Raw genomic sequence first — 24,569 nt, forward strand, 5'->3', positions numbered from 1 at the left:
GGGAGAGAGAGTTAATGATGATGATGGTGGGAGGTGGCTGAACCCTGGTGGTGCTGTGGGAGAGAGAGTTAATGATGATGATGGTGGGAGGTGGCTGAACCCTGGTGGTGCTGTGGGAGAGAGAGTTAATGATGATGATGGTGGGAGGTGGCTGAACCCTGGTGGTGCTGTGGGAGAGAGTTAATGATGATGATGTGTGGGTGTATTCTTGACGTTGGCTCCTGCCCTGCCCCTAGGGGCCCCAGTGGCATGGCAGCTTGTTTGTTGTTATTATCAGTGACCCCTAGAGCCGGGGCTCCTGTGTTAAGTGAGGCCTGAATTGTTCATCTCTCTGTAGGAGATGGCTTTGTTATGGAAGGTTTGGGAATCACTTCCTTTTAGGTGGTTGTAGAATTTAATGGCTCTTTTCTGGATTTTTATAATTAGCGGGTATCGGCCTAATTCTGCTCTGCATGCATTATTTGGTGTTTTACGTTGTACACGGAGGATATTTTTGCATAATTCTGCATGCAGAGTCTCAATTTGGTGTTTGTCCCATTTTGTGAATTATTGGTTGGTGAGCGGACCCCAGACCTCACAACCATAAAGGGCAATGGGTTCTATAACTGATATTTTAAGTATTTTTAGCCAGATCCTAATTGGTATGTCAAATTGTATGTTCCTTTTGATGGCCATGTCTCTCAGATCGTTCAGAGCTTTGTGGAAGTTACCTGTGGTGCTGATGTTTAGGCCAAGGTATGTATAGTTTGTGTTCTAGGGCAACAGTGTCTAGATGGAATTTGTATTTGTGGTCCTGGCGACTGGACCTTTTTAGGAACACCATTATTTTGGTCTTACAGAGATTTACTGTCAGGGCCCTGGTCTGTCAGAATCTGTGCAGAAGATCTAGGTGCTGCTGTAGGCCCTTCTTGGTTTGTGACAGAAGCACCAGATCATCAGCAAACAGACATTTGACTTCAGATTCTAGTAGGGTGAGGCCGGGTGCTGCTGACTTTTATTCTAGTGCCCTCGCCAATTCGTTGATATATATGTTGAAGAGGGTGGGGCTTAAGCTGCATCCCTGTCTCACCCCACAGCCCTGTGGGAAGAAATGTGTGTTTTTTGCCTATTTTAACCGTACACTTGTTGTTTGTGTACATGGATTTTATAATGTTGTCTGTTTTCCCCCAACACCACTTTCCATCAATTTGTATAGCAGACCCTCATGCCAAATTGAGTCGAAGGCTTTTTTGAAATCAACAAAGCATGAGAAGACTTTGCCTTTGTTTTGGTTTGTTTGTTTGTCAATTAGGGTGTGCAGCGTGAATACGTTGTCTGACGTTTGATAATTTGGTAAAAAGCCAATTTGACATTTGCTCAGTACATTGTTTTCACTGAGGAAATGTATGAGTCTGCTGTTAATGATAATGCAGAGGCTTTTCCCAAGGTTGCTGTTGACGCATGTCCCACGGTAGTTATTGGGGTCAAATTTGTCTCCACTTTTGTGGATTGGGGTTATCAGTCCTTGGTTCCGAATATTGGGGAAGATTCCAGAGCTAAAGATGATGTTAACAATTTAAGTATAGCCAATTTAAATTTGTTGTCTGTATATTTTATCATTGTCAAGGTGTGCGCTACTGGAGAAGTCGGGTGCAGGAGAGCAGAGAGTTGTGAACAGGCGCACACTTTATTTCGGTAGAGGCAATAAACAGACAGACGCCACTGCGTCAACCTCCAGCCAAAGGTACAAGTCACAAAAATGATCAAATGTTATACAATAAACATCCTTCGTGGAAAAACATCGGAACAACGGGGAAAAACCCAGCCTGGCGCGTACACACGAAACACGTAACAAAAAACAATTTCACACATAAATACATGCAGTGTGATTGGGAATGTAAACCAGGTGTGCAGGGAACAAACAAAATCAAATCAAATCAAATTTATTTATATAGCCCTTCGTACATCAGCTGATATCTCAAAGTGCTGTACAGAAACCCAGCCTAAAACCGCAAACAGCAAGCAATGCATGTGAAAGAAGCACGGTGGCTAGGAAAAACTCCCTAGGAAAAACTCCCATGAAAAGCCAAAAACCTAGGAAGAAACCTAAAGAGGAACCAGGCTATGAGGGGTGGCCAGTCCTCTTCTGGCTGTGCAGGGTGGATATTATAACAGAACATGGTCAAGATGTTAAAATGTTCATAAATGACCAGCATGGTCAAATAATAATAATCATAGTAGTTGTCGAGGGTGCAACAAGCACGTCCGGTGAACAGGTCAGGGTTCCATAGCCGCAGGCAGAACAGTTGAGACTGGAGCAGCAGCACGGCCAGGTGGACTGGGGACAGCAAGGAGTCATCATACCAGGTAGTCCTGAGGCATGGTCCTAGGGCTCAGGTCCTCCGAGAGAAAGACAGAAAGAGAGAATTAGAGAGAGCATATTTAAATTCACACAGGACACCGGATAAGACAAGAGAAATACTCCAGATGTAACAGACTGACCCTAGCCCCCCGACACATAAACTACTGCAGCATAAATACTGGAGGCTGAGACAGGAGGGATCAGAAGACACTGTGGCCCCATCCGATGGAACAATGAAAAATGGAGCGGCGATGGCTAGAAAGCCGGTGACGTTGACTGCCGAACGCTGTCCGAACAAGGAGAGGAGCCGACTTCGGCGGAAGTCGTGACAATCATTTCATTAAGGATACCATCAACACCACATGCCTTTTTGGGTTGGAGGGTTTTTATTTTGTCCTGTAGCTCATTCAAGGTAATTGGAGAATCCAGTGGGTTCTGGTAGTCTTTACTGTTGATTCTAAGATTTGTATTTGATCATGTATATGTTTTTGCTCTTTGTTATAGAGCCAAAAAGAATGGAGAAGTGGTTTACCCATTCATCTCCATTTGGATAGATAATTCTTCGTGTTGTTGTTTAGTGTTTTCTAATTTTCCCAGAAGTGGTTAGAGTCTATGGATTCTTCAATTACATTGAGCTGATTTCTGACGTGCTGTTCCTTCTTTTTCCGTAGTGTATTTCTGTATTGTTTTAGTGATTCACCATAGTGAAGGCGTAGACTCAGGTTTTCCGGGTCTCTATGTTTTTGGTTGGACAGGTCTCTCTCTGTCCCACTTTCTATCTGTTTGTGTCTGTCTTTTTCTCTCTCTTTTGCTTGCTATTTCCTTCTGGCCTGTCATGTCTGCCAACAAGATGGATATCTCCACTACAAATGTACCACTCTACATCTCCAAGGGTGCACTTGGGCTAGTGCCATTCACATATGCACAGCATCAGGAATCTTGCTTAGATATTACAACATATAGCTTGAATTTAATAATTTACCTGATTTCTTTGTCCTTCTGTCTCTGTATCTCTGCCTTTCTCTCTCCGTCTCTGTCTTGAACTCGGTGAGGATGTCTCTTTCTGTCTCTGTCTTTGTCTCTTGTCTCTGTTTTTTAACTTCTGTAAGTGAGAATTTGTCAAAGACCATCAAAAATCTCTCTTCTCTCTCCCTCCTCCCCACTCTCTCTTTCTTTCACTTTCCCTCTCTCTCACCTCCCTCTCTCTCACCTCCCTCTCTCTCGCTGTCCCCCCTCATTTTTCTCTCTCTCTCTCTCTCTGATTTAATCGGGGTTGTTTATCGATGTGATGGTGTGATTGGTATGGAGAAAAGCTGGGTGCATAACTGACAGAGGTTGTTTATTGTCTGTCTGTCTCCAGGAGGTTGTCTCTCTGCCAGGCTCTGACCTTCATCTGCCTGCTGGTCTCTGCCATCTGCCTGTCCTCCCAGCCCAGCGTAAGTTAGTTCTGTCTTCTTCACTCCCTTCTCCAGCACACCTCATTAACACTGATAGACATGTCCACAGCGCCTACTGAGGGCTGGGTTTCACATCGCTAAAGAAGTTTCTTATTTCTCTCCACAGCCCTGCTGCACAGCCGCGAGAGAGTAACAATTATCCAGTATATGTGTGAACGAACAGAATTTGTCAAATTAAGCACTTAACTGTTCTGCGAGCGTGTGATTTCATGTTGTCAAGATAACACTACTAAATAATGAATATTAACACTTTCGCTAGGAAAGCTTTTGGAAACATTAAACAAGAATGTTTTGATTCACCTCAACACCTACTGACTGGATGCCCACGGTTTTGAGTCAGTTCATGAAAGTCCCCACAATGCTACATTAATGGGACATTTCCAATCATCCCCCTGAAATGGCTGACGTGAAATTAAATTGAACCCATCCTGGCTGGACGCTTTATAAACTCATAGGCCCCATTCAGTAGCCTGCTCCCAGATCTGTTTGTGCGGTCTTGCCAACTCCTATTGGCTTGACAATGACCATAGGAGTTGGCAAGACAGCAGAAACAGGTCTGAGAACAGGGCCTGTTAGGAGAACAGTCCTAAATGACTAAAATGTAAAATTAGTCAGATGCTCTAATCTGTGCGAAGAAAGTTTGCGTACCAAATGGCACCCTATTCCCTATATAGTGCACTACTAACCCTAATCCTCTGGGCCCTGGTCAAAAGTAGTGGCCTATATAAGGAATAGGGTGCCTGTTCTCCAGTGTTTCCCTGAGGAAAATCCAGGTCATTTAGATAATATAGAAATCAAAGTGCTCCAACTAGTATCAGATGTGATGAGGGGTCCTGCTGGCACGGCTACTGAGGTTCTGAGGTTCTGGAAGAAAGGAGCTGATTGGAATGTTTGTGTAGCGTTTAGCCTGCTAATGAAGGCGGGGACGGCGGCATGTTCCTATAGGGCTGGTAGTTGCTCTCCATCTCTCTCCCATCTGGGCACGCTCTAATTGCTGCGTTGCCCCTCGCTTCTCCTTCAAGCGGAGCGGCCATCTTTCATCACTGTTTGTCTGGTTGCCAGGGAGAGCCTGAGGGTAAGGAGGCTTTCCTGACACACGTACACACACACCCCTCACACTCCCCCACACACCTCCTCCTGACATCCCAAATAGTCCTCTGTCCACCCCCCCCCTTAAACAAAGCTGTGTTTTATTAACATGCCTTTCTCTTGGAATTCCATCCAGTCCTTCCGTTCTGTCCCTCCGTCAGAGACGTTAAAGCCAAGTGCCTTCCTCTCTAGTTTCCCTCAGAATGTTGACACACAGACAGGCCGGTTTAAAACGCTGGTCCCACTAAATGTGGCAGCAAAACTGAACTTGAGGTTGAATTTACAGCCTTGTTAACACTATCTGTTGGTCCTGGACTCTTTCTTTCCTTCTTTCACTCTTACTCTCTCTCTCTCTCTCTCACACACACACACACACTACCCTCAGGTGGCAGAGGCAGTCAACCATTGCCCAGCCATGTCCGATAACCCTCAGCCAATCACCAGTGTCATTCCTCTGACTGACTGGGCTATAGTGAAAAGGGGAGTGATTAAATGGAGCACTTTACAGGTTTTTGTCCGACTAAGGTAGGCATGTGCCAAACTCTTCAAGTCAACTAAGGTGAAATCATGTCATGGGCGGGATCTGAACCCGGGTCACCCACGGTAGAGACCAAAGTCTCAAATCAAAGTTTATTGGTCGCATATTTTATAGAGGTTGCAGTGAAATGCTTAAGTTACTAGCTCCTAACAATGCAGTATCATGTCAAACAAGTACACAAATAATAAACAAGATATAACAAATAAATAAAAAACACAGCAGGAAATCAAGACTATAGAGTATTTTGGTCAGATCATTTAATAAAAAATGATTACTAAATACATTTTAATCCCACTTTGTAACACAACAAAATTTGGAAAAATCAAGGGGTATGAATACTTTCTGAAGGCACTGTAGATGTATGTGAATGATGTGTGTAGACAATATGGACAGTATCTGAATAGAAAGGTGTGTGTGTGTGTATAGCAGTGGTTATATAGGATGAGCCATGACTAGAATACACTATATACATGTTAATTGGCTAAAACAGTATGTAAACATTATTAAAGTGACCAGTGTTCAATGACTCTATGTACATAGGGCAGTGATCTCTAAGGTGTGGGGTAGAGTACCCGGTGGTAGTTGGCTAGTGACCGTGTCTGAGGTTCAGGGCAGGGTACTGGGCCGGTTAGTAGTGACTCTCGGTCCCAGATTTGATGGTCCTAGTCTCTTGATGCACCTGTACTGTCTCCTCCTTCTAGATGGTAGCGGGGTGAACAGGCCGTGTCTCGGAGGGCTGAGGTTCTTGATCTTCTTGGCCTTCCTGTGACAACGGGTGCTGTAGATGTCCTGGAGGGTAGGCAATGTGCCCCTGATGAAGCATTGGGCTGACTACACCACCCTCTGGAGAGCCCTGCAGTTTCGGGCGATGCGATTGCCGTACCAGGCGGTGATACAGCCCGACAGGATACTCTCAATGGTGCAAGTTTGTGAGGGTCTTGGGGGCCAAGCCAAATTTTTTCAGCCTCCTGATGTTGAAGAGGCGCTGTTGCGCCTTCTTCACCACACTGTCTGTCTGTGTGAAGAGACCATTTCAGGACACCAGTGATGTGCACACCGAGGAACATGAAACCTTTTACCCTCTCCGTCGATGTGGATGGGGGTGTGCTCTCTCTGCTGTCTCCTGTAGTCTACGATCAGCTCCTTTGTTTTGTTGACGTTGAGGGAGAGGTTATTTTCCTGGCACCACTCCACCAGCGCTCTCACCTCCTCCCTGTTGGTGGTCTCGTCATTGTTGGTAATCAGGCCTACCACTGTTGTGTTGTCAGCAAACCTGATGGTTGAGTTGGAGACGTGCCTGGCCACACACTCATGGGTGAACAGGGAGTACACCGTTATAGACTTGACATTGATTTTGAAGTCGCAGGCAGGGCCACCTCATCACCAGACCATGAACCTGTGGCGTGTTGCTACACACAGGTGCTGGGCAAAAATGCACTATGTATAAAGAAAGGCCAGCACACTGTATAATGCTGCTCCCCTGTGCTTTATCCATCCACCATGTTACACAAACAACAATTCAACTTTGTGGAAGTCTTTATTCTCTTATCTTAACTCTTACCAGAGTCTTACCTGAGTCATTCAGATGCATCAAAATTATACACTTGAAAAACAACAATCTACCTTGATAAAGGTGTGAATAGAAATGGTGTGAATTACGTTTTGTATCTGCTTCCTTTTCTGTATGAGTAGAACTGTTGATCCACGATGTCCTGTCCATGTACGAATGTTCCATCTACAAGACAAAACTGATCCTATATCAGCACAGTTCTCCTGAATCTTCTCTGGGATTAGTTTATGCGCATGTTCCTACAGCCACAAATCCACAATCTAGTCTAACCGCTAAGTAAACCTAGTGTTAATTTAGGATCCGTCTTCCCTTTTTGAATCCCAATGAATAAGATTACATAGACGGGGGACCTGATCCTAGATCAGCACTCCTACCCTGAGACGTCCATCCATTCTGGTATCCAGGTCAACCTGATTACCTATAAGCCACTCTGAGAGCATTCAATTCAGAGGTCTTGTGGTTAGACTATCCGCCTTTTTAAATTGATTTTATATTTAACCTTTATTTAACTAGTCAAATTCTTATTTACAATGACAGCGTACCCCAGCCAAACCCAGACAACGCTGGGCCAATTGTGCGCCGCCCTATGGGACTCCCAATCACAGACAGATGTGACAGCCTGGATTCGAACCAGGGACTTTTGCACTGAGATGCAGGACCTTAGACCACTGCACCACTCGGGAGTCCAAGTAGTGATTGAGATTGGAAGGTTGTGGGTTTGTTTCCTGGTCGAGTCATACCAAAGACTCTAAAAACCGGGGCTCTCTGCTTGGCACTCAGCAGTAGGGAGATAGTTTGGCGGTAAGGCCCTGCGACAGACTAGCATAGCATCCTGTCCAAGGGGTGTACATCAAGCTCCCTCACACTACGGAAATAGGAGATGGGCTCCTGTCCTATGGGCTGTTTTGGCTCGGACAAAGATGACTTATTTACTCTGTAGAAGTGAAGGGGATTCCTGATTCGCTGTACCTTACCTTAAATCACCTCTCCCAGAATAAATTGAGGGATAAGGGGATAATAAAGGGGATTGGGGGGTGTTTGGAAAGGTCAGAGGTTGTTTTCATTCATCTAGAATGCCGGGCCTTCCTATCTCCAACTTTATCGATGCTAATTTAACTGGCGGTGGTGGTAACTCCAGGTCATCCTGCCATGGACCATATGATGGAGTGTGTAATGTAGTCCTCTAGACTATTCACTCCTGAACCTTAACAGAGGGAAACCTGACTGACTTTGGGGCCGATTTCCAATCCACTCACTTGGCCCTTAGTGACTCCCCTCCCCATTGACCTGAAAATACCTGATTAGTATAGAAATAATATGGCCTAAACTCCACCCAGGGCTAGGGCTCTCAGAGAGATAGGTGGCGATATAATCATTTTGCTTACAGCTATGCACAACAAGGGAACTGATTGATCTGAAACCGGGCCAATAGTAGCCAACCAGGAAGTCAGACAGGGTGAACACACACCTTTGGCACGGGTGTCAACCACGTACGTGCACAGCAATGCTTTCAGTAGAAGTGGATATGTTTGTCAGTTAGTGATACATATTAATGTGTACTATAAGTGAAAGGTTTTGAAGCCCATGCTCTGCTTCCTGATGAAAGATAAGATGGATCACTGCCAGTTTAAATCCACCTCCAGGGAAACCCTGGAATGCTTTTGAAAATTAACCTTTTAGTTCTCTCATCATTTTGTTGTTTGGCTGTGTTTACAGTTGTCACATAGGGGTGAAGGTACACACACACACACACACACACACACACACACACACACACACACACACACACACACACACACACACACACACACACACACACACACACACACACACACACTCTTGAAATAGATTTATGTGATGGAGATGAAGTTTTTATAGACAGCACTAAACAACTGGCTTCCCAAAGGTGATCTTGTTGACAGGTAGCAGGGTGTGTACACACACACACACACACACACACTACACCCCTTTCACACATTCATGGCATTTACCTCACCTATACCTCGCTTTCACCCCCTCCCTCTCTCTCTCACACACACACACACACACACACACACACACACACACACACACTACACCCCTTTCACACATTCATGGCATTTACCTCACCTATACCTCGCTTTCACCCCCTCCCTCACACACACACACACACACACACACACACACACACACAGTGTGATATGTTAAATACTTATCCAGGCATTGTAAGATCTGGTATGCATCTGCAATGTAGTCGGGCATGAACTCAACCTTTATGAATATGGGCCCAGAGCTCCACAATGGGGAGAGAGTTGTTTGATTTATTCTGGCAATACATGTTCATGCTCAATCATTTGGAATGAATGTACTGCTTTAATCATAATATGTGAGTGGTAATAACGGAAACTGATTTGACTGTTGTCTAAGTGTATTGTTGAATGACCAAATCAATCAGCCAATCGTTCAATCCAAAGTGACGTATCTTCTAAGGAATCATAATTGGGGCCCTAGAGAATCCATTCTCCAACCAATAAGCTAATGACCTTGGCCCTTTGGGATCAGTTCTGTAGGAATCAATGAATAATCAGTTGATGCAGAGTGCTGTTTGTAATGTATGTGAACCATTAGAAATATATCAATAGATAGAGTCTAGTTTACTTTACGTCAATAAACGATGTTGACCTCTGACCTTCTGTGTCTCAGTCTTCCTGGGTGTCTGCGTGGGGTCCTTCAGAGGGTCGTTCAGCGCGTGCCCGACGACAGCTGCACTACAGGAACGAATGGGCCTCGTGGAATGGCTGGTCCGTGTGCTCGCGCTCATGTGGGGGAGGGGCCTCTGTGCGTATACGCACCTGCATCACCAGGTAAGAACCAGGGATGGTCCAATCACAACAGAGACCTGTTTCAAACAGGTTAATCCTCAAAAAATGTAAGTAAATGTCTTTGCATGCTGCTTTCTCTGTATTTGCTGTGGTCTATCTAGTAATAAAACATGAGAACACAATGACTACCACAAACTTTCCCATTCAAGTCAGATTTCTGTAATGGGATGACCAGTGGCCTTATTTAATGTACCCATAAGTGTACAGTCTTAAACTAAAAGTGCATTATCATAATTTTCACAATTTCACAGTATTATTCCAACCTTATTTTGAGGAAATATAAAACATAGAAAAAAGTAGTTTTTAACTGGACAGGGCCTAACATTTTGACCACAATGGCCCCAGTCAGATTTACTACTTCTCAAATGAAAACATTTGGCTGGAGGCTCATCCCTGTGTTCAGTAGGCTTACAGTAATCTCTGTTAAAGCAGAAGTAAAATCTCACGGAATTTGGTCAACTGCATGTTTAACTTCGGTGTTCATATATATTAGATATTGTAATTTCCAGCAAAAACCATGTCTCCCCCTGTTGCAAAAGGGAACTCTCTGGCAAAGCCCCCCCCCCCCCCCCCCTTCCGATCCACGAGGGCACAGGTGCGAAGCACTCGAGGCGAATCAGTTTAAGCATCGCCTTTTCCCAATCCTGATTCATCCAAATAACCAGTGACAAAAAAAAATAACTAATGCTGCTCGGATCTCACACATCCCATTCAGTCCTGGCAGATTCTCTCGGTCTACACACAGAATCTGCCCACGGGACATCAGGCTAACCGTAATAGCATTTATTTGATTGTTACACCATAGAACCCTCCTTATTTCTAAGTCATTGTCATTTTCATAAATGACTGAACTCTGTCCCAGGAACCCAGTTGGCGGACCATGTTCAGGAGACCCCAGACAATACAAGATCTGCAACACCAAGGTATGTGTCAACACGATGACATCACCACACAGGGAAACCAGTATGCTGTGTTTGCACGGCTATCATGCCAAGACCTACTGGCCCAATACAACATCCAGAATATCATGCAGCCAAGTGAGTGTCAAGCTTGTGTACAGCTCGCAATGGAAAACGGTTTAAAACATTTAGGAAAGGAACATTTAAAGGAGCATTTTGTTTTGGATGAGTCCAGGAAGTCCCTTTAGTCTAATTAGCACGTCCCTGGTCTCATCTGTTGAAGTGAGAACTCCTCTGACTCCTGCCATAGGCCTACATGACACGCTGGCAAGACAATGGATAAACACAACAGAACGAGGAGTTGGCTAAGTCACAAACAGATCTGTAACCCTGCGTCAGCCTTGTGTGTATGACAGGAATTTGTAACCTATCAATTTGTCACTTGTTGCTTTTTTTGGAGTTTGAGATTCCACTATGTGTTACAATCTCGTTGTAACTGTAACTTGTTGTCATGTGCTGTCTACTGCATACCCCCATTCACGCTTTGCCACAAGACACAAGGGTTCGATTCCTGGTCCGCCCTAAAGTTACTTTCAACCCTGCATCATCCCTTTCTGATTTCTCCCTTTCTTCACTGTCTAAGAATAACCAAACCGAAGGAAAAATACATCTGTTCTCCTTAAAAAAAAATGTGTAATCAGGATCACAACTTTTGAATGATGGATTTCTATACTGAAAGGTCGATGCAGACTTTTGTATTGTTGTCAAACATTTTGAAACGATAAGCTAAGTGTGCTTCAGGGCTGATAACAAATTTGGTTCAGTGAATGTGAACTGTGCTGTTACTATATTTAACTAAGCAGGTATGCTGTCTGGGCGTGATCAGTTTCACTGAAACATGAACCTGTCACTCTTGTACTGTACACAAGTTGAGCTCCTGATACTTTAGATGTGCCAAGTGAACCTGCAACCACAACACTTCAATAACACTTACATTTACATTTTACATATTTAGCAGACGCTCTTATCCAGAGCGACTTACAGTAGTGAATGCATACATTTCATACAATTTCATACATTTTTTTTTTTCTGTGCTGGCCCCCCGTGGGAATCGAACCCACAACCCTGGCGTTGCAAACACCATGCTCTACCAACTGAGCTACAGGGAAGGCATACTATATGAACAGTACATATGCTTCTATCTGAGTCCCATAAATAGATAGATACAACAGAGTTTTCATCTACACCCTCAGTGAATAGTATATTTTCATGGTATATATTCTTGAAGATATACCGTCCAAGACGTTGGTTACCTTGGAAGGTATACGGCGAGGATCCTCTGTCAGACGTATGGGTGTGTACATGTGTGTTTAGACAGTGAGTCAGTATTGGGTACAGTATATTAAACATATTAACATAAGGTGGTGAGGTGTGTTGAGGCATGCATGTGTGAGTGCATAGCACTGGGTAACCAGGTCTCTACTGTATATCTGTCTGCTGTAGGGGTGTGCTGGGGGCTCAGAGGACTTCAGGGAGATGCAGTGTTCTGCCTACAACGACAGACCGCTGGTGACTGGAAACAGTTACAGATGGACCACCTTCCATGGAGGTCGGTGAGGCATGATGTGTGTGCGTGTGTGTGCGCACACTAAATGTGGCATGTGTCTATTGGGAAATCTGCTTGTCATTTGGCCACATCTGTATTATGAGTTCAGTCCATACTCTCCACTGACCTGTTTCACCCTTTCCCCTCTGCACCCTACTCCCCCCCCCCTTCCTACCTCCTTCCCCGTTCTCCTACCTCCTTCCCCGTTCTCCTACCTCCTTCCCCGTTCTCCTACCTCCTTCCCCGTTCTCCTACCTCCTTCCCCGTTCTCCTACCTCCTTCCCCGTTCTCCTACCTCCTTCCCCGTTCTCCTACCTCCTTCCCCGTTCTCCTACCACCTTCCCCGTTCTCCTACCTCCTTCCCCGTTCTCCTACCTCCTTCCCCGTTCTCTTACCTCCTTCCCCGTTCTCCTACCTCCTTCCCCGTTCTCCTACCTCCTTCCCCGTTCTCCTACCTCCTTCCCCGTTCTCCTTCCCCGTTCTCCTTCCCCGTTCTCCTATCTCCTTCCCCGTTCTCCTACCTCCTTCCCCGTTCTCCTACCTCCTTCCCCGTTCTCCTACCTCCTTCCCCGTTCTCCTACCTCCTTCCCCGTTCTCCTACCTCCTTCCCCGTTCTCCTACCTCCTTCCCCGTTCTCCTACCTCCTTCCCCGTTCTCCTACCTCCTTCCCCGTTCTCCTACCTCCTTCCCCGTTCTCCTATCTCCTTCCCCGTTCTCCTACCTCCTTCCATTCCCATCTGTCCTCCACCTGCTACTAGTTACCTCCTTCCATCAATTCAAATGTACAGTTCTTTTAAACCCTGTACTGCAGTACTACAGCTAGGAGAAATAGACTAGAATAGCCAGTAACGTGACTTTCTAGTAACTGTACTGGTTAGTTGTATGTGAGAGGTAATGTCTGTCAGTGAGGAGGTTGTACATATGTGTATGTTTACATTGTCTTGTAATACCACCTCCTAACCTAAGGTTCTAACCCGTGTGAGCTGAGCTGTCTGGCCCAGGGTCACAACTTCTACTACAACTTTGGTCGCGTCCTGGACGGCACTGCCTGCAGTAAAGAGGCTGGAGATGTGTGTGTTAATGGAAAATGCTTGGTGAGTGACAATTTTGTGTGTGTGTGTGTGTGTGTGTGTGTGTGTCCACTATGCAGAGAGGTGGTCTCACTGTGTGTGTGTGTGTCAGGCAGTACCGGAATCAAAAGCACACACTCTCACATCCCTTTTCTCTCTGGCTGGACAGTATTGGGACTGTCTCTGTCTGGACAGTATTGGGACTGTCTCTGTCTGGACAGTATTAGGACTGTCTGTCTGGACAGTATTAGGACTGTCTGTCTGGACAGTATTGGGACTGTCTCTGTCTGGACAGTATTGGGACTGTCTCTGTCTGGACAGTATTGGGACTGTGTTGACCATTTCCGCTGGTTCCCTTAGGAGTAGTTTACTCATCCTGTGCGTTGTCAGAGCACCCACACACACACACACACACACACCCACATACACACACACACACACACACACACACACACACACACACACACACCTCAGTAATAGGGTTCTCCCATCCCACACACACACCTCAGTAATAGGGTTCTCCCATCCCACACACACACCTCAGTAATAGGGTTCTCCCATCCCACACACACACCTCAGTAATAGGGTTCTCCCATCCCACACACACACCTCAGTAATAGGGTTCTCCCATCCCACACACACACCTCAGTAATAGGGTTCTCCCATCCCACACACACACCTCAGTAATAGGGTTCTCCCATCCCACACACACACCTCAGTAATAGGGTTCTCCCATCCCCCACACACACACACCTCAGTAATAGGGTTCTCCCATCCCCCCCACACACACACACCTCAGTAATAGGGTTCTCCCATCCCCCCCACACACCTCAGTAATAGGGTTCTCCCATCCCCCCCACACACCTCAGTAATAGGGTTCTCCCATCCCCCCCACACACCTCAGTAATAGGGTTCTCCCATCCCCCCCCCACACACACACACCTCAGTAATAGGGTTCTCCCATCCTACACACACTCCAGCAGATGGAGATGATTGGAAATTCAATTCTCTCCCCTGAGGTTGAGGCTTTGGTCATTAGTACATTATGGTCCTCTATCAAAACCTGTGTGTGTGTGTGTGTGTGTGTGTGGGGAGAAGGGTAGGAGTGTGAACATTAGCATGTTGGTCTTTATGTCTGTGTGTGTGATTGTATGTCTGTGTGTGTGTTGATGTGTATGAGGGGATTTATGGGGCGTGAGGTCAGCGGTGGTCCTAAACTGTCTGAGGTCCCAGGGGACGTGGTCTAGGACAGGAAGCAGATGCAGAGTCCAGCTGGTCTGGAAGGCAGCGTCACACAGATTGAGTTCAGGCCCACACTACACATAGCTGCCTGGACTAAATATGGTGTGTGTGTATTGATGTATACAATAAAGAGTGCCTCATGCACTCAGGTAGCTTGTTGTGTTGATTCATATACTGTTGCGTACACAGATTCACTGTGTGTGTGTGAGGGGTAGATAATTATATGTTTCCCACTTGATTGGTTTTCTCTGCACTGCAGGAGGAACATACAGATTGTAATCTGACTGGGGTGTAGCAAGCAAATGACCCCTTTACACACGCAAACATGCACACACGCACACACAGGCGGAGTCACACACACACACTCAAACATACACAAAGGCCCACTTGAATCTGGGGCGGCAGGTAGCCTAGTGGTTAGAGCGTTGGGCCAGTAACCGTTGCTGGATCGAATCCCAGAACTGACAAGGTAAAAATCAGTCGTTCTGCCCCTGAACAAGTCAGTTAACCCACTGTTCCCCGGTAGGCCGTCATTGTAAATAAGAATTTGTTCTTAACTGACTAGCCTGGTTAAATAAAGGTACATTTAAAATGTAAAAGAATCTTCTCTCTCTGAGTGTTTAATATTATTATAATAATAATGATTTCTATTTATATGATGCTTTTCACCAGGCTTCAAAGTGCTTTGTATGGTTGGTATTTCTCCTCTCCTCGTCTCTCTTTTTTCTTCTCTCCTCTCCACGTCTCTCCTCGTCTCTCCTCTCCTCGTCTCTCTTTTTCTTCTCTCCTCTCCACGTCTCTCCTATTCTCTCCTCGTCTCTCCTCTCCTCGTCTCTCATTTTCTTCTCTCCTCTCCACGTCTCTCCTATTCTCTCCTCTCATCGTCTCTCTTTTTTCTTCTCTCCTCTCCACGTCTCTCCTTGTCTCTCCTCGTCTCTCCTCTCCACGTCTCTCCTCATCTCTCCTCGTCTCTCCTCTCCACGTCTCTCCTCGTCTCTCCTCTCCTCGTCTCTCTTTTTTCTTCTCTCCTCATCTCTCCTTGTCTCTCCTCTCCATGTCTCTCCTCTTCATGTCTCTCCTATTTTCTCCTCTCCTTGTCTCGTCTCTCCACATCTCGTCTCTCCTCCATCACTCACCAGCTTCCCTTGTCACCAGTCCCTCTTTGTGCCTCTGTGGTATATCCAAGTAAATACTTTCAAATACTATACAAAATAGGGCAGGTTTGTGTGTACATGCACTTTTCCGTGTGTGTGCATGCATGCGTGAGTGCATATCTGTGTGTGAACTCTCTGTCACAGAAGGTACATTGGGGCCACTGGTGTCTTTCCAAGCATCCGGACAGCACTGGCCTCTCTATAGAATGGTTAGAGTTAGCTGGTCGTAGTGTAAGACTACTGTTGCCTAACCACATATAACCCTTAGAGCACAGCAGAAGAACATGCTTCAACTGAGACAGTGTGGAGGGAGAGTGGAACATGCTTCAACAGAGACAGTGTGGAGGGAGAGTGGAACATGCTTCAACAGAGACAGTGTGGAGGGAGAGTGGAACATGCTTCAACAGAGACAGTGTGGAGGGAGAGTGGAACATGCTTCAACAGAGACAGTGTGGAGGGAGAGTGGAACATGCTTCAACAGAGACAGTGTGGAGGGAGAGTGGAACATGCTTCAACAGAGACAGTGTGGAGGGAGAGTGGAACATGCTTCAACAGAGACAGTGTGGAGGGAGAGTGGAACATGCTTCAACAGAGACAGTGTGGAGGGAGAGTGGAACATGCTTCAACAGAGACAGTGTGGAGGGAGAGTGGAACATGCTTCAACAGAGACAGTGTGGAGGGAGAGTGGAACATGCTTCAACAGAGACAGTGTGGAGGGAGAGTGGAACATGCTTCAACAGAGACAGTGTGGAGGGAGAGTGGAACATGCTTCAACAGAGACAGTGTGGAGGGAGAGTGGAACATGCTTCAACAGAGACAGTGTGGAGGGAGAGTGGAACATGCTTCAACAGAGACAGTGTGGAGGGAGAGTGGAACATGCTTCAACAGAGACAGTGTGGAGGGAGAGTGGAACATGCTTCAACAGAGACAGTGTGGAGGGAGAGTGGAACATGCTTCAACAGAGACAGTGTGGAGGGAGAGTGGAACATGCTTCAACAGAGACAGTGGGGATGTTCACCATAGAGCAACATCTGACTACATGGACATAGTTAATTAGTGCTGTGGCCCTTGTCCTTTTATGTAGTGGAAAAAACATCCACATCTTCAACTTACCTCCATCGCTAGGTCACCATCTTCTAAGAAATGTTGGTGTGGTATTATCTACATGCACTACTTCCTGTTCAGAATTATTCTGAAGCCTTCTGAGTTTTGTGGTGTTGTAGAAAACCTGCACCCCTCAACTAGAATTGCTTTAGATTACTGTAATTCTGCCGTAGGGGGAAGGGCTGTCTGTTTACATGACACACCCCTGACTTCTTATGGGACCTTTGACCCGCCAATCATCACCCCTGAACTTTAGGCCTGGACTGATATATTGGGGGGTCAGCCTGCCCAAGCCGGGGTCAGAGGTCAGTCCCACTTTTACAGAGAAAGGAGAAAACAACTAGACTTTTCCATAGGCTCTTTTCTGCCAAAGGATTACTGACTCTGAACTCCCTGACGTGGTGTGAATGTGTCACGATGAAAACCCAGTCATAAAGCTGTGTGTCTGAGGCATAGTAAAAGAGCCTGTCCAGTCTAATCAGGTACCCGGAGTGATCGTCCCTTAAAGGTAGACTCAGCGATATGACATAAATGCAGAAAGTAAACAGCAGAGTGGGTCAATTTCCGCAACAACTAAGAGCGTTGAAGAGCGAGGCACAAATTCTCAGCCATTTTGGTCCCGTGGCTCCCACGTTGTAATAGCGTAAAGCGAACCCGTGTACATACGCAGCTGCTGTGTGTGACTGTGAGAGGGAAGTCTTGCATCTCGCTCATCTCAATATCTGCGGTGCTGCTTGTGGCATTTCACTGAGTCTATGTTTTACAAGTCCATCAGCAGTTGGTGGTGCTCTGTTTTTCAGGTGGTATCTTGGGGTGCTGTATTTGGTTTTCAACCTTGATTTGTTTTTTGTTTTGTCTGTTATGTGTGTCTGGTTTTATGTTCATTGTCTCTGTGTTGTCTGAACGTTGCCTGTGTGTTGCCTGTGTGCTGTCTGTGCGTTGTCTGAACGTTGCCTGTGTGTTGTCTGTGTTGTGCAGACACCGGGCTGTGACCTGATCCTGGGCTCGGACCAGCAGGAGGATGCCTGTATGGTGTGTGGAGGACAGAACTCCACCTGTCTACACCACAGGAGTGTGTACCAGAATGCACAGGGAGCAGGTACACATTCGCGCGTGCACACTCACACACAACCTCGAAGCATAGACAGAGCAAACAAAATGTCAAAGGCTGACACACAATATTTGGTTGCACCCCCCTTTGCCCTCAGAACAGTCTCAATTTGTCGGGGCATGGACTCTACAAGGTGTTGAAAGCGTTCCACAGGGATGCTGGCCCATGTTGACTCCAATGTTTCCCATGGTTGTGTCAAGTTGGCTGGTTGTCCTTTGGATGGTGGACCATTTGATTCACACAGGAAACTGTTGAGCGTGAAAAACCCAGTAGCGGTGCAGTTCTTGACTCAAACCGTTACGCCTGGCACCTACTACCATACCCCATTCAAAGACACTTCAATCTTTTGTTTTGACCATTCACCCTCTGAATGGCACACACACACCCTCCATGTCTGAATTGTCTCAAGGCTTAAAACCCCTTCTTTGATCTGTCTCCTCTCCTTCATCTACACTGATTGAAGTGGATTTAACAGGTGACATCAATAAGGGATCATAGAATTGACTTGGTCAGTGTATGTCATGGAAAGAGCAGGTGTTCCTAATGTTTTGTACACTCAGTGCATATGTTAAGTCAAAGCTGGATTCATGAAGTTTGGATAAGGGAACACTAATGGTACGTGCTGCACTCTAACAAACAGAATGTTACTCTAGGCCCATAAATGCAGTGTGTGTGTGTGTGTGTGTGTGTGTGTGTGTGTGTTCTGAGGGCCTAAGTGACCTAAGTGACTCCTGCAGGACAGTGACCGAGTGTTCAAGCAGCAGAGAAAGGCACACACACACACGGACACACACGTGCACTCTGTCTCTATCAAAGGCAGACACAGGCACCCAAACAAGAATACACAAGAATAAATCCCCCCTCCCCTCCACACAGACAGACACGCATACACACGCACACACACGCACGCACATACAGACACACGCACATACAGACACACGCACATACAGACACACGCACATACAGACACACGCACATACAGACACACGCACATACAGACACACACACATACAGACACACACACAGAGCGGCCAACACCTCTGCCGTGTGATTTGGCACTGCGCTCCATTCTGAAACAGAATCCTCTCTTGAGCTGGCGCCGCGTGTGGGCACAGTGACTGAAGAGAGACTGTACTGCTTCATGATGGTTCAGCTTGAGTGAGGAGACAACATGGAGATAAAGGAGGCTTTGTTTGAGTGCCTGGGCAGCCTAGGAGGGCTTGCTGGGTTTTCTCTCCTCCTGCAGCTGTGTGTCCCAATGAGGCATAACAGATTTGATGCCGCTGGGTGTAATCATTGCTTCCCACAGGGTCAAAAGCCAAGGGCCCAGAGAACTCATCACGGTCAAGCTATACATACATTTATATTCTAGTCATTTAGCAGACGCTCTTATCCAGAGTGACTTACAGTAGTGACTTCATACATTTATATTCTAGTCATTTAGCAGACGCTCTTATCCAGAGTGACTTACAGTAGTGACTTCATACATTTATATTCTAGTCATTTAGCAGACGCTCTTATCCAGAGTGACTTACAGTAGTGACTTCATACATTTATATTCTAGTCATTTAGCAGACGCCCTTATCCAGAGTGACTTACAGTAGTGACTTCATACATTTATATTCTAGTCATTTAGCAGACGCTCTTATCCAGAGTGACTTACAGTAGTGACTTCATACATTTATATTCTAGTCATTTAGCAGACGCTCTTATCCAGAGTGACTTACAGTAGTGACTTCATACATTTATATTCTAGTCATTTAGCAGACGCTCTTATCCAGAGTGACTTCATACATTTATCTTACCTTTTCTAACTCTATAAGATCTTCTTAAGGGCAGGCACGTCTGGTGTGCAGGTGTTTGTTCCAGCCCAGTACTAACTCACCAGATTCAAATAATCATCACGGTCAGGCTATAACTCTCTAATGTTAACCGGAGGCGGAACAGAACCCTGACTCAAGGTTGATAACTCAAACCCTACAGCTGAACTCTACAGGATAGGCACCTTGGTGGCCAAATTGTGTGAAGATCTTTGTTCCAGCCTAGCACTAACACAAAAAAACATCTAGATCAGTTTCATAACTCTACAGCCCTGAGCTGATCTATCAAATACATCTAGATCAGTTTCATAACTCTACAGCCCTGTACAGATCTATCACATACATCTAGATCAGTTTCATAACTCTACAGATCTATCACATACATCTAGATCAGTTTCATAACTCTACAGCCCTGTGCAGATCTATCACATACATCTAGATCAGTTTCATAACTCTACAGCCCTGTGCAGATCTATCACATACATCTAGATCAGTTTCATAACTCTACAGACCTGTGCAGATCTATCACATACATCTAGATCAGTTTCATAACTCTACAGCCCTGTACAGATCTATCACATACATCTAGATCAGTTTCATAACTCTACAGCCCTGTACAGATCTATCACATACATCTAGATCAGTTTCATAACTCTACAGCCCTGTGCAGATCTATCACATACATCTAGATCAGTTTCATAACTCTACAGCCCTGTGCAGATCTATCACATACATCTAGATCAGTTTCATAACTCTACAGCCCTGTGCAGATCTATCACATACATCTAGATCAGTTTCATAACTCTACAGCCATGTGGTGTAGAGCTGACGTAAGGAGAGACGAGACAAAACTAGACAGTTGAAGAATTTTGTGTTGTAGAACAGCTGACTTACTCCAGCTCTTCACACAACATGGCAAAATCTTTGCGATCTGACGGAATTCATTCAGTTTCAATGGAGAAAGTCTGAACCATAGATGGATGGATATAACCAGTCCGCACCATTGCATCTGCTGCAGTAGGCGGTGGTGTTTTGATGAAAGTTTGCATGAGTTGGATTTGTCCTACTTTTGCTTTGATTTTGGCCATGCTACAACCACCAGAATTTGAATTAAAAGCTATTTCATGGCATTTTTAATAGTACAGTACCTACTAACTGGAAACAAGTACAGCCACACAGTGATGTTAGCTTGCATAGAAAACGTTTTTGGTTTTTAGATGTTGCTAGATGTTTGTTTGAACGAGGAAGTTCTGAACACAGCTGAACTTATTAAGGGTAGGCCCCTCCGGGGTCTGCAGGCCTTTGTTCTAGCCCAGCACTAATACACGAGATTCATAAAAAAAACTCTAACTCAGGTTCATAACTAAGTCTATTGCTGAACCATAGAGATAGATAGAGGACTCTAGATGGATATAACCCGTTTTAGCATGGACGTTGCAATTGAGGGCTTCCACCGTTTTAAACTAGCCGATGATTAGAGCATTGTCTTCAAATTGGCTTGCCTATGGTTATGAAATGGCTTTAAAGCGGCAATCTACAGTAGAAACAATAACAAAGCGTTCTTCCTGCCCCTGGTTCAGTAAACAGCTGAGGGATGGGGCTGCAGAAATGAACCACTCTCAAATTCATAGACAAAGCTATGGATGCAAGGACTGACCATCATGATATCAACATTATAGTTTTAACCATATTTTGAGGCCATATAGTGTTTAACATTTTCTTTGTTTACAAACGTTGGAGTAAAACAAGCTTATATTTTGTGTTCTGATGGGGTAGGACAGATGAAGTAAGTTCATGTGACATTTATGAGTTCAGTGGGTACATTTCATTTATAAGTCCATAAAAAATGTATGTAGCAACTGCTGATTGCCGCTTTAAGCTATATCACCGCAATCTAGTGACCAAAATAAATGAATTTCACACAATATTCAGTTCAGGACTCAGTGTTACAGGTGCCGGTAAATCACCATATTAGCTTTACGCTTTCTTCAAACACAAAATAATAAGAAAATGGACCAGTTTAAAATAGCACTATAACTCTTAATTCACACACAGCTTTAATCTCAGAGACCTAAAATTGTCAAAACAACAGCAACGGAATCTCAGTCCCATAGAAAAAAACACGATGAATAGGGTAGTCTTGCTGCTCGCTTTTCACACACCAGCAGCAGGGGGACCACAGAGATGTTGACTGCTTTTGACCAACTAGTGAAAAATCACTCTCTAAATGAATGGTCCATGCTTTTGGCTCGATGGTGAAATATCCCTCTTTGGTTTGAAATGTTAACCATTAATAAACTGTCTGTAAATCATCATATAATCCTAATTTAGTTATCATTAATGAGTAAATTAATATGTATGTATTAACTATTTGCTATGAGAATATATAACTCAGAAAAAAGCTGTGTATGTATGTATATATATATATATATATGTATATGTGTGTATATATATATATATAGATATATATAGATAGATATATATATATATATTATATATGTGTATATAAACTCCACAAAAAAATAAATGTCCCTTTTCAGGACCCTGTCTTTCAAAGATAATTTGTAAAAATCCAAATAACTTCACAGATCTTCATTGTAATGGGTTTAGACGCTGTTTCCGAAGCTTGTTCAATGAACCATAAACAATTAATGAACATGCATGCACCTGTGCAACTGTCATTAAGACACTAACAGCTTACAGATGGTAGGCAATTATGGTCACAGTTATGAAAACTTAGGACACTAAAGAGGCCTTTCTACTGACTCTGAAAAACAAGAAAGATGCCCAGGGTCCCTGCTCATTTGCGTGAACGTGCCTTAGGCATGCTGCAAGGAGGCATGAGGACTGCAGATGTGGCCAGGGCAATAAATTGCAATGTCCGTACTGTGAGACGCCTAAGACAGCACTACAGGGAGACAGGACGAACAACTGATCGTCCTCGCAGTGGCAGACCACATGTAACAACACCTGCACAGGATCGGTACATCTGAACATCACACCTGCGGGACAGGTACAGGATGGCAATAACAACTGCCCGAATTACACCAGGAACGCACAATCCCTCCATCAGTGCTCAGACTGTCCGCAATAGGCTGAGAGAGGCTGGACTTAGGGCTTGTAGGCCTGTTGTAAGGCAGGTCCTCACCAGACATCACCGGCAACAACGTCGCCTATGGGCACAAACCCACCGTTGCTGGACCAGACAGAACTGGCAAAAAGTGCTTTTCACTGACGGGTCACGGTTTTGTCTCACCAGGGGTGATGGTCGGATTCGTGTTTATCGTCGAAGGAATGAGCGTTACACCAAGGCCTGTACTCTGGAGCGGGATCGATTTGGAGGTGGAGGGTCCGTCATGGTCTGGGGCGGTGTGTCACAGCATCATTGGACTGAGCTTGTTGTCATTGCAGGCAATCTCAACGCTGTGCGTTACAGGGAAGACCTCCTACCTCATGTGGTACCCTTCCTGCAGGCTCATCCAGACATGACCCTCCAGCATGACAATGCCACCAGCCATACTGCTTGTTCTGTGCGGGATTTCCTGCAAGACAGGAATGTCAGTGTTCTGCCATGGCAAGCGAAGAGCCCAGATCTCACGTGCAGATCATGAGGAGGAATCTGTTGCAGACCATGAGGAGGAGATGCACTGCAGTACTTAATCCAGCTGGTGGCCACACCAGATACTGACTGTTACTTTTGACCCCCCCTTTGTTCAGGGACACATTATTCCATTTCTGTTAGCACATGTCTGTGGAACTTGTTCAGTTTATGTCTCAGTTGTTGAATCTTGTTATGTTCATACAAATATTTACACATGTTAAGTTTGCTGAAAATAAACGCAGTTGACAGTGAGAGGACCTTTTTTCTGAGTTTATGTATTTACTTTAATAAAGTTTTACAAGTGTTACCCATAAGCATATACAGTATATATTCACATATATAATATATATATATATATATATATATATATATATATATATATATATATATATATATATATATATATATATATATATATATATGCATATGTGGTGCATATATATATATATATTGCATATGTGGTGCATATACCACATACTGCACCACATATTGTGTTTATCTACATCATTAATGTTACCCAGTCTCTAAATGAATGGTTTCTACTTGTCTCCCACTGGTGTAATATCTGTCTTAATGAATGTCTCTGTACTCTGTTGGCTATAGCGGGTCCGTTTGGGTACAATGAAGTGACCATGATCCCAGCTGGAGCTACTCACATCCGTGTCACCGATAACAGCAGGAACTATCTGGGTAAGAGATGGCTCAGCTTGACAGACGCACGCGCACACACATGCACACACACACACTGGGAATGAGCTGTCACACAAGGACAGCATCAATGTTCTGTATATCATTAACTATATACAGTACATACACAGACAGCCTCTCAGAAGTGCTGGTTTGACAGAGAATTTGCTTTGAGACCTTTTTATCATCTGTATGTCTGCTATGAGTTTCTACCCACCCAGCCATGGCTATAGAACTCTACCACTTCCCTGACACTTTAAGTAGCCATAATTCTGCTCTCCTCTCATTCCTGTTAGCTTACTGTTACTTCCTGGCACCAGAGACAGATACAGTTCTCTGGTTGATACCCAGCTGCACTCTGGCTGGGCTCTCCAGTCAACACAACACCCAAGGCTATCCATCTATTCTCACCCACATTT

The 24,569-nt window shown here is 44.9% G+C and overlaps 1 protein-coding gene and 1 long non-coding RNA gene across 2 annotated transcripts in view; one reads left to right on the forward strand and one right to left on the reverse strand.

Annotated features, from left to right (window-relative positions):
* adamtsl5 (ADAMTS like 5) overlaps positions 1-24,569 on the forward strand; it is a 58,705-nt gene that overhangs the window by 23,394 nt on the left and 10,742 nt on the right. The window contains exons 2-8 of the mRNA XM_045689423.2: positions 3,702-3,777; positions 9,678-9,838; positions 10,719-10,779; positions 12,259-12,364; positions 13,328-13,455; positions 17,910-18,030; positions 24,067-24,153. Of these exons, the coding sequence (XP_045545379.1) occupies positions 3,702-3,777; positions 9,678-9,838; positions 10,719-10,779; positions 12,259-12,364; positions 13,328-13,455; positions 17,910-18,030; positions 24,067-24,153 (740 nt within the window). The remainder of the gene's footprint in view (positions 1-3,701; positions 3,778-9,677; positions 9,839-10,718; positions 10,780-12,258; positions 12,365-13,327; positions 13,456-17,909; positions 18,031-24,066; positions 24,154-24,569) is intronic.
* Positions 1,623-5,333, reverse strand: LOC145859124 (uncharacterized). Its single transcript, XR_014379376.1, has 3 exons — positions 5,001-5,333; positions 3,324-3,443; positions 1,623-2,379 (listed from the first exon to the last, which is right to left on the reverse strand). It is a non-coding gene; the product is annotated as an uncharacterized LOC145859124 (long non-coding RNA).

Source organism: Salmo salar, chromosome 11 (genome assembly GCF_965601325.2).
Source record: "Salmo salar chromosome 11, fSalSal1, whole genome shotgun sequence".
Classification (NCBI taxonomy): Eukaryota; Metazoa; Chordata; class Actinopteri; order Salmoniformes; family Salmonidae; genus Salmo; species Salmo salar.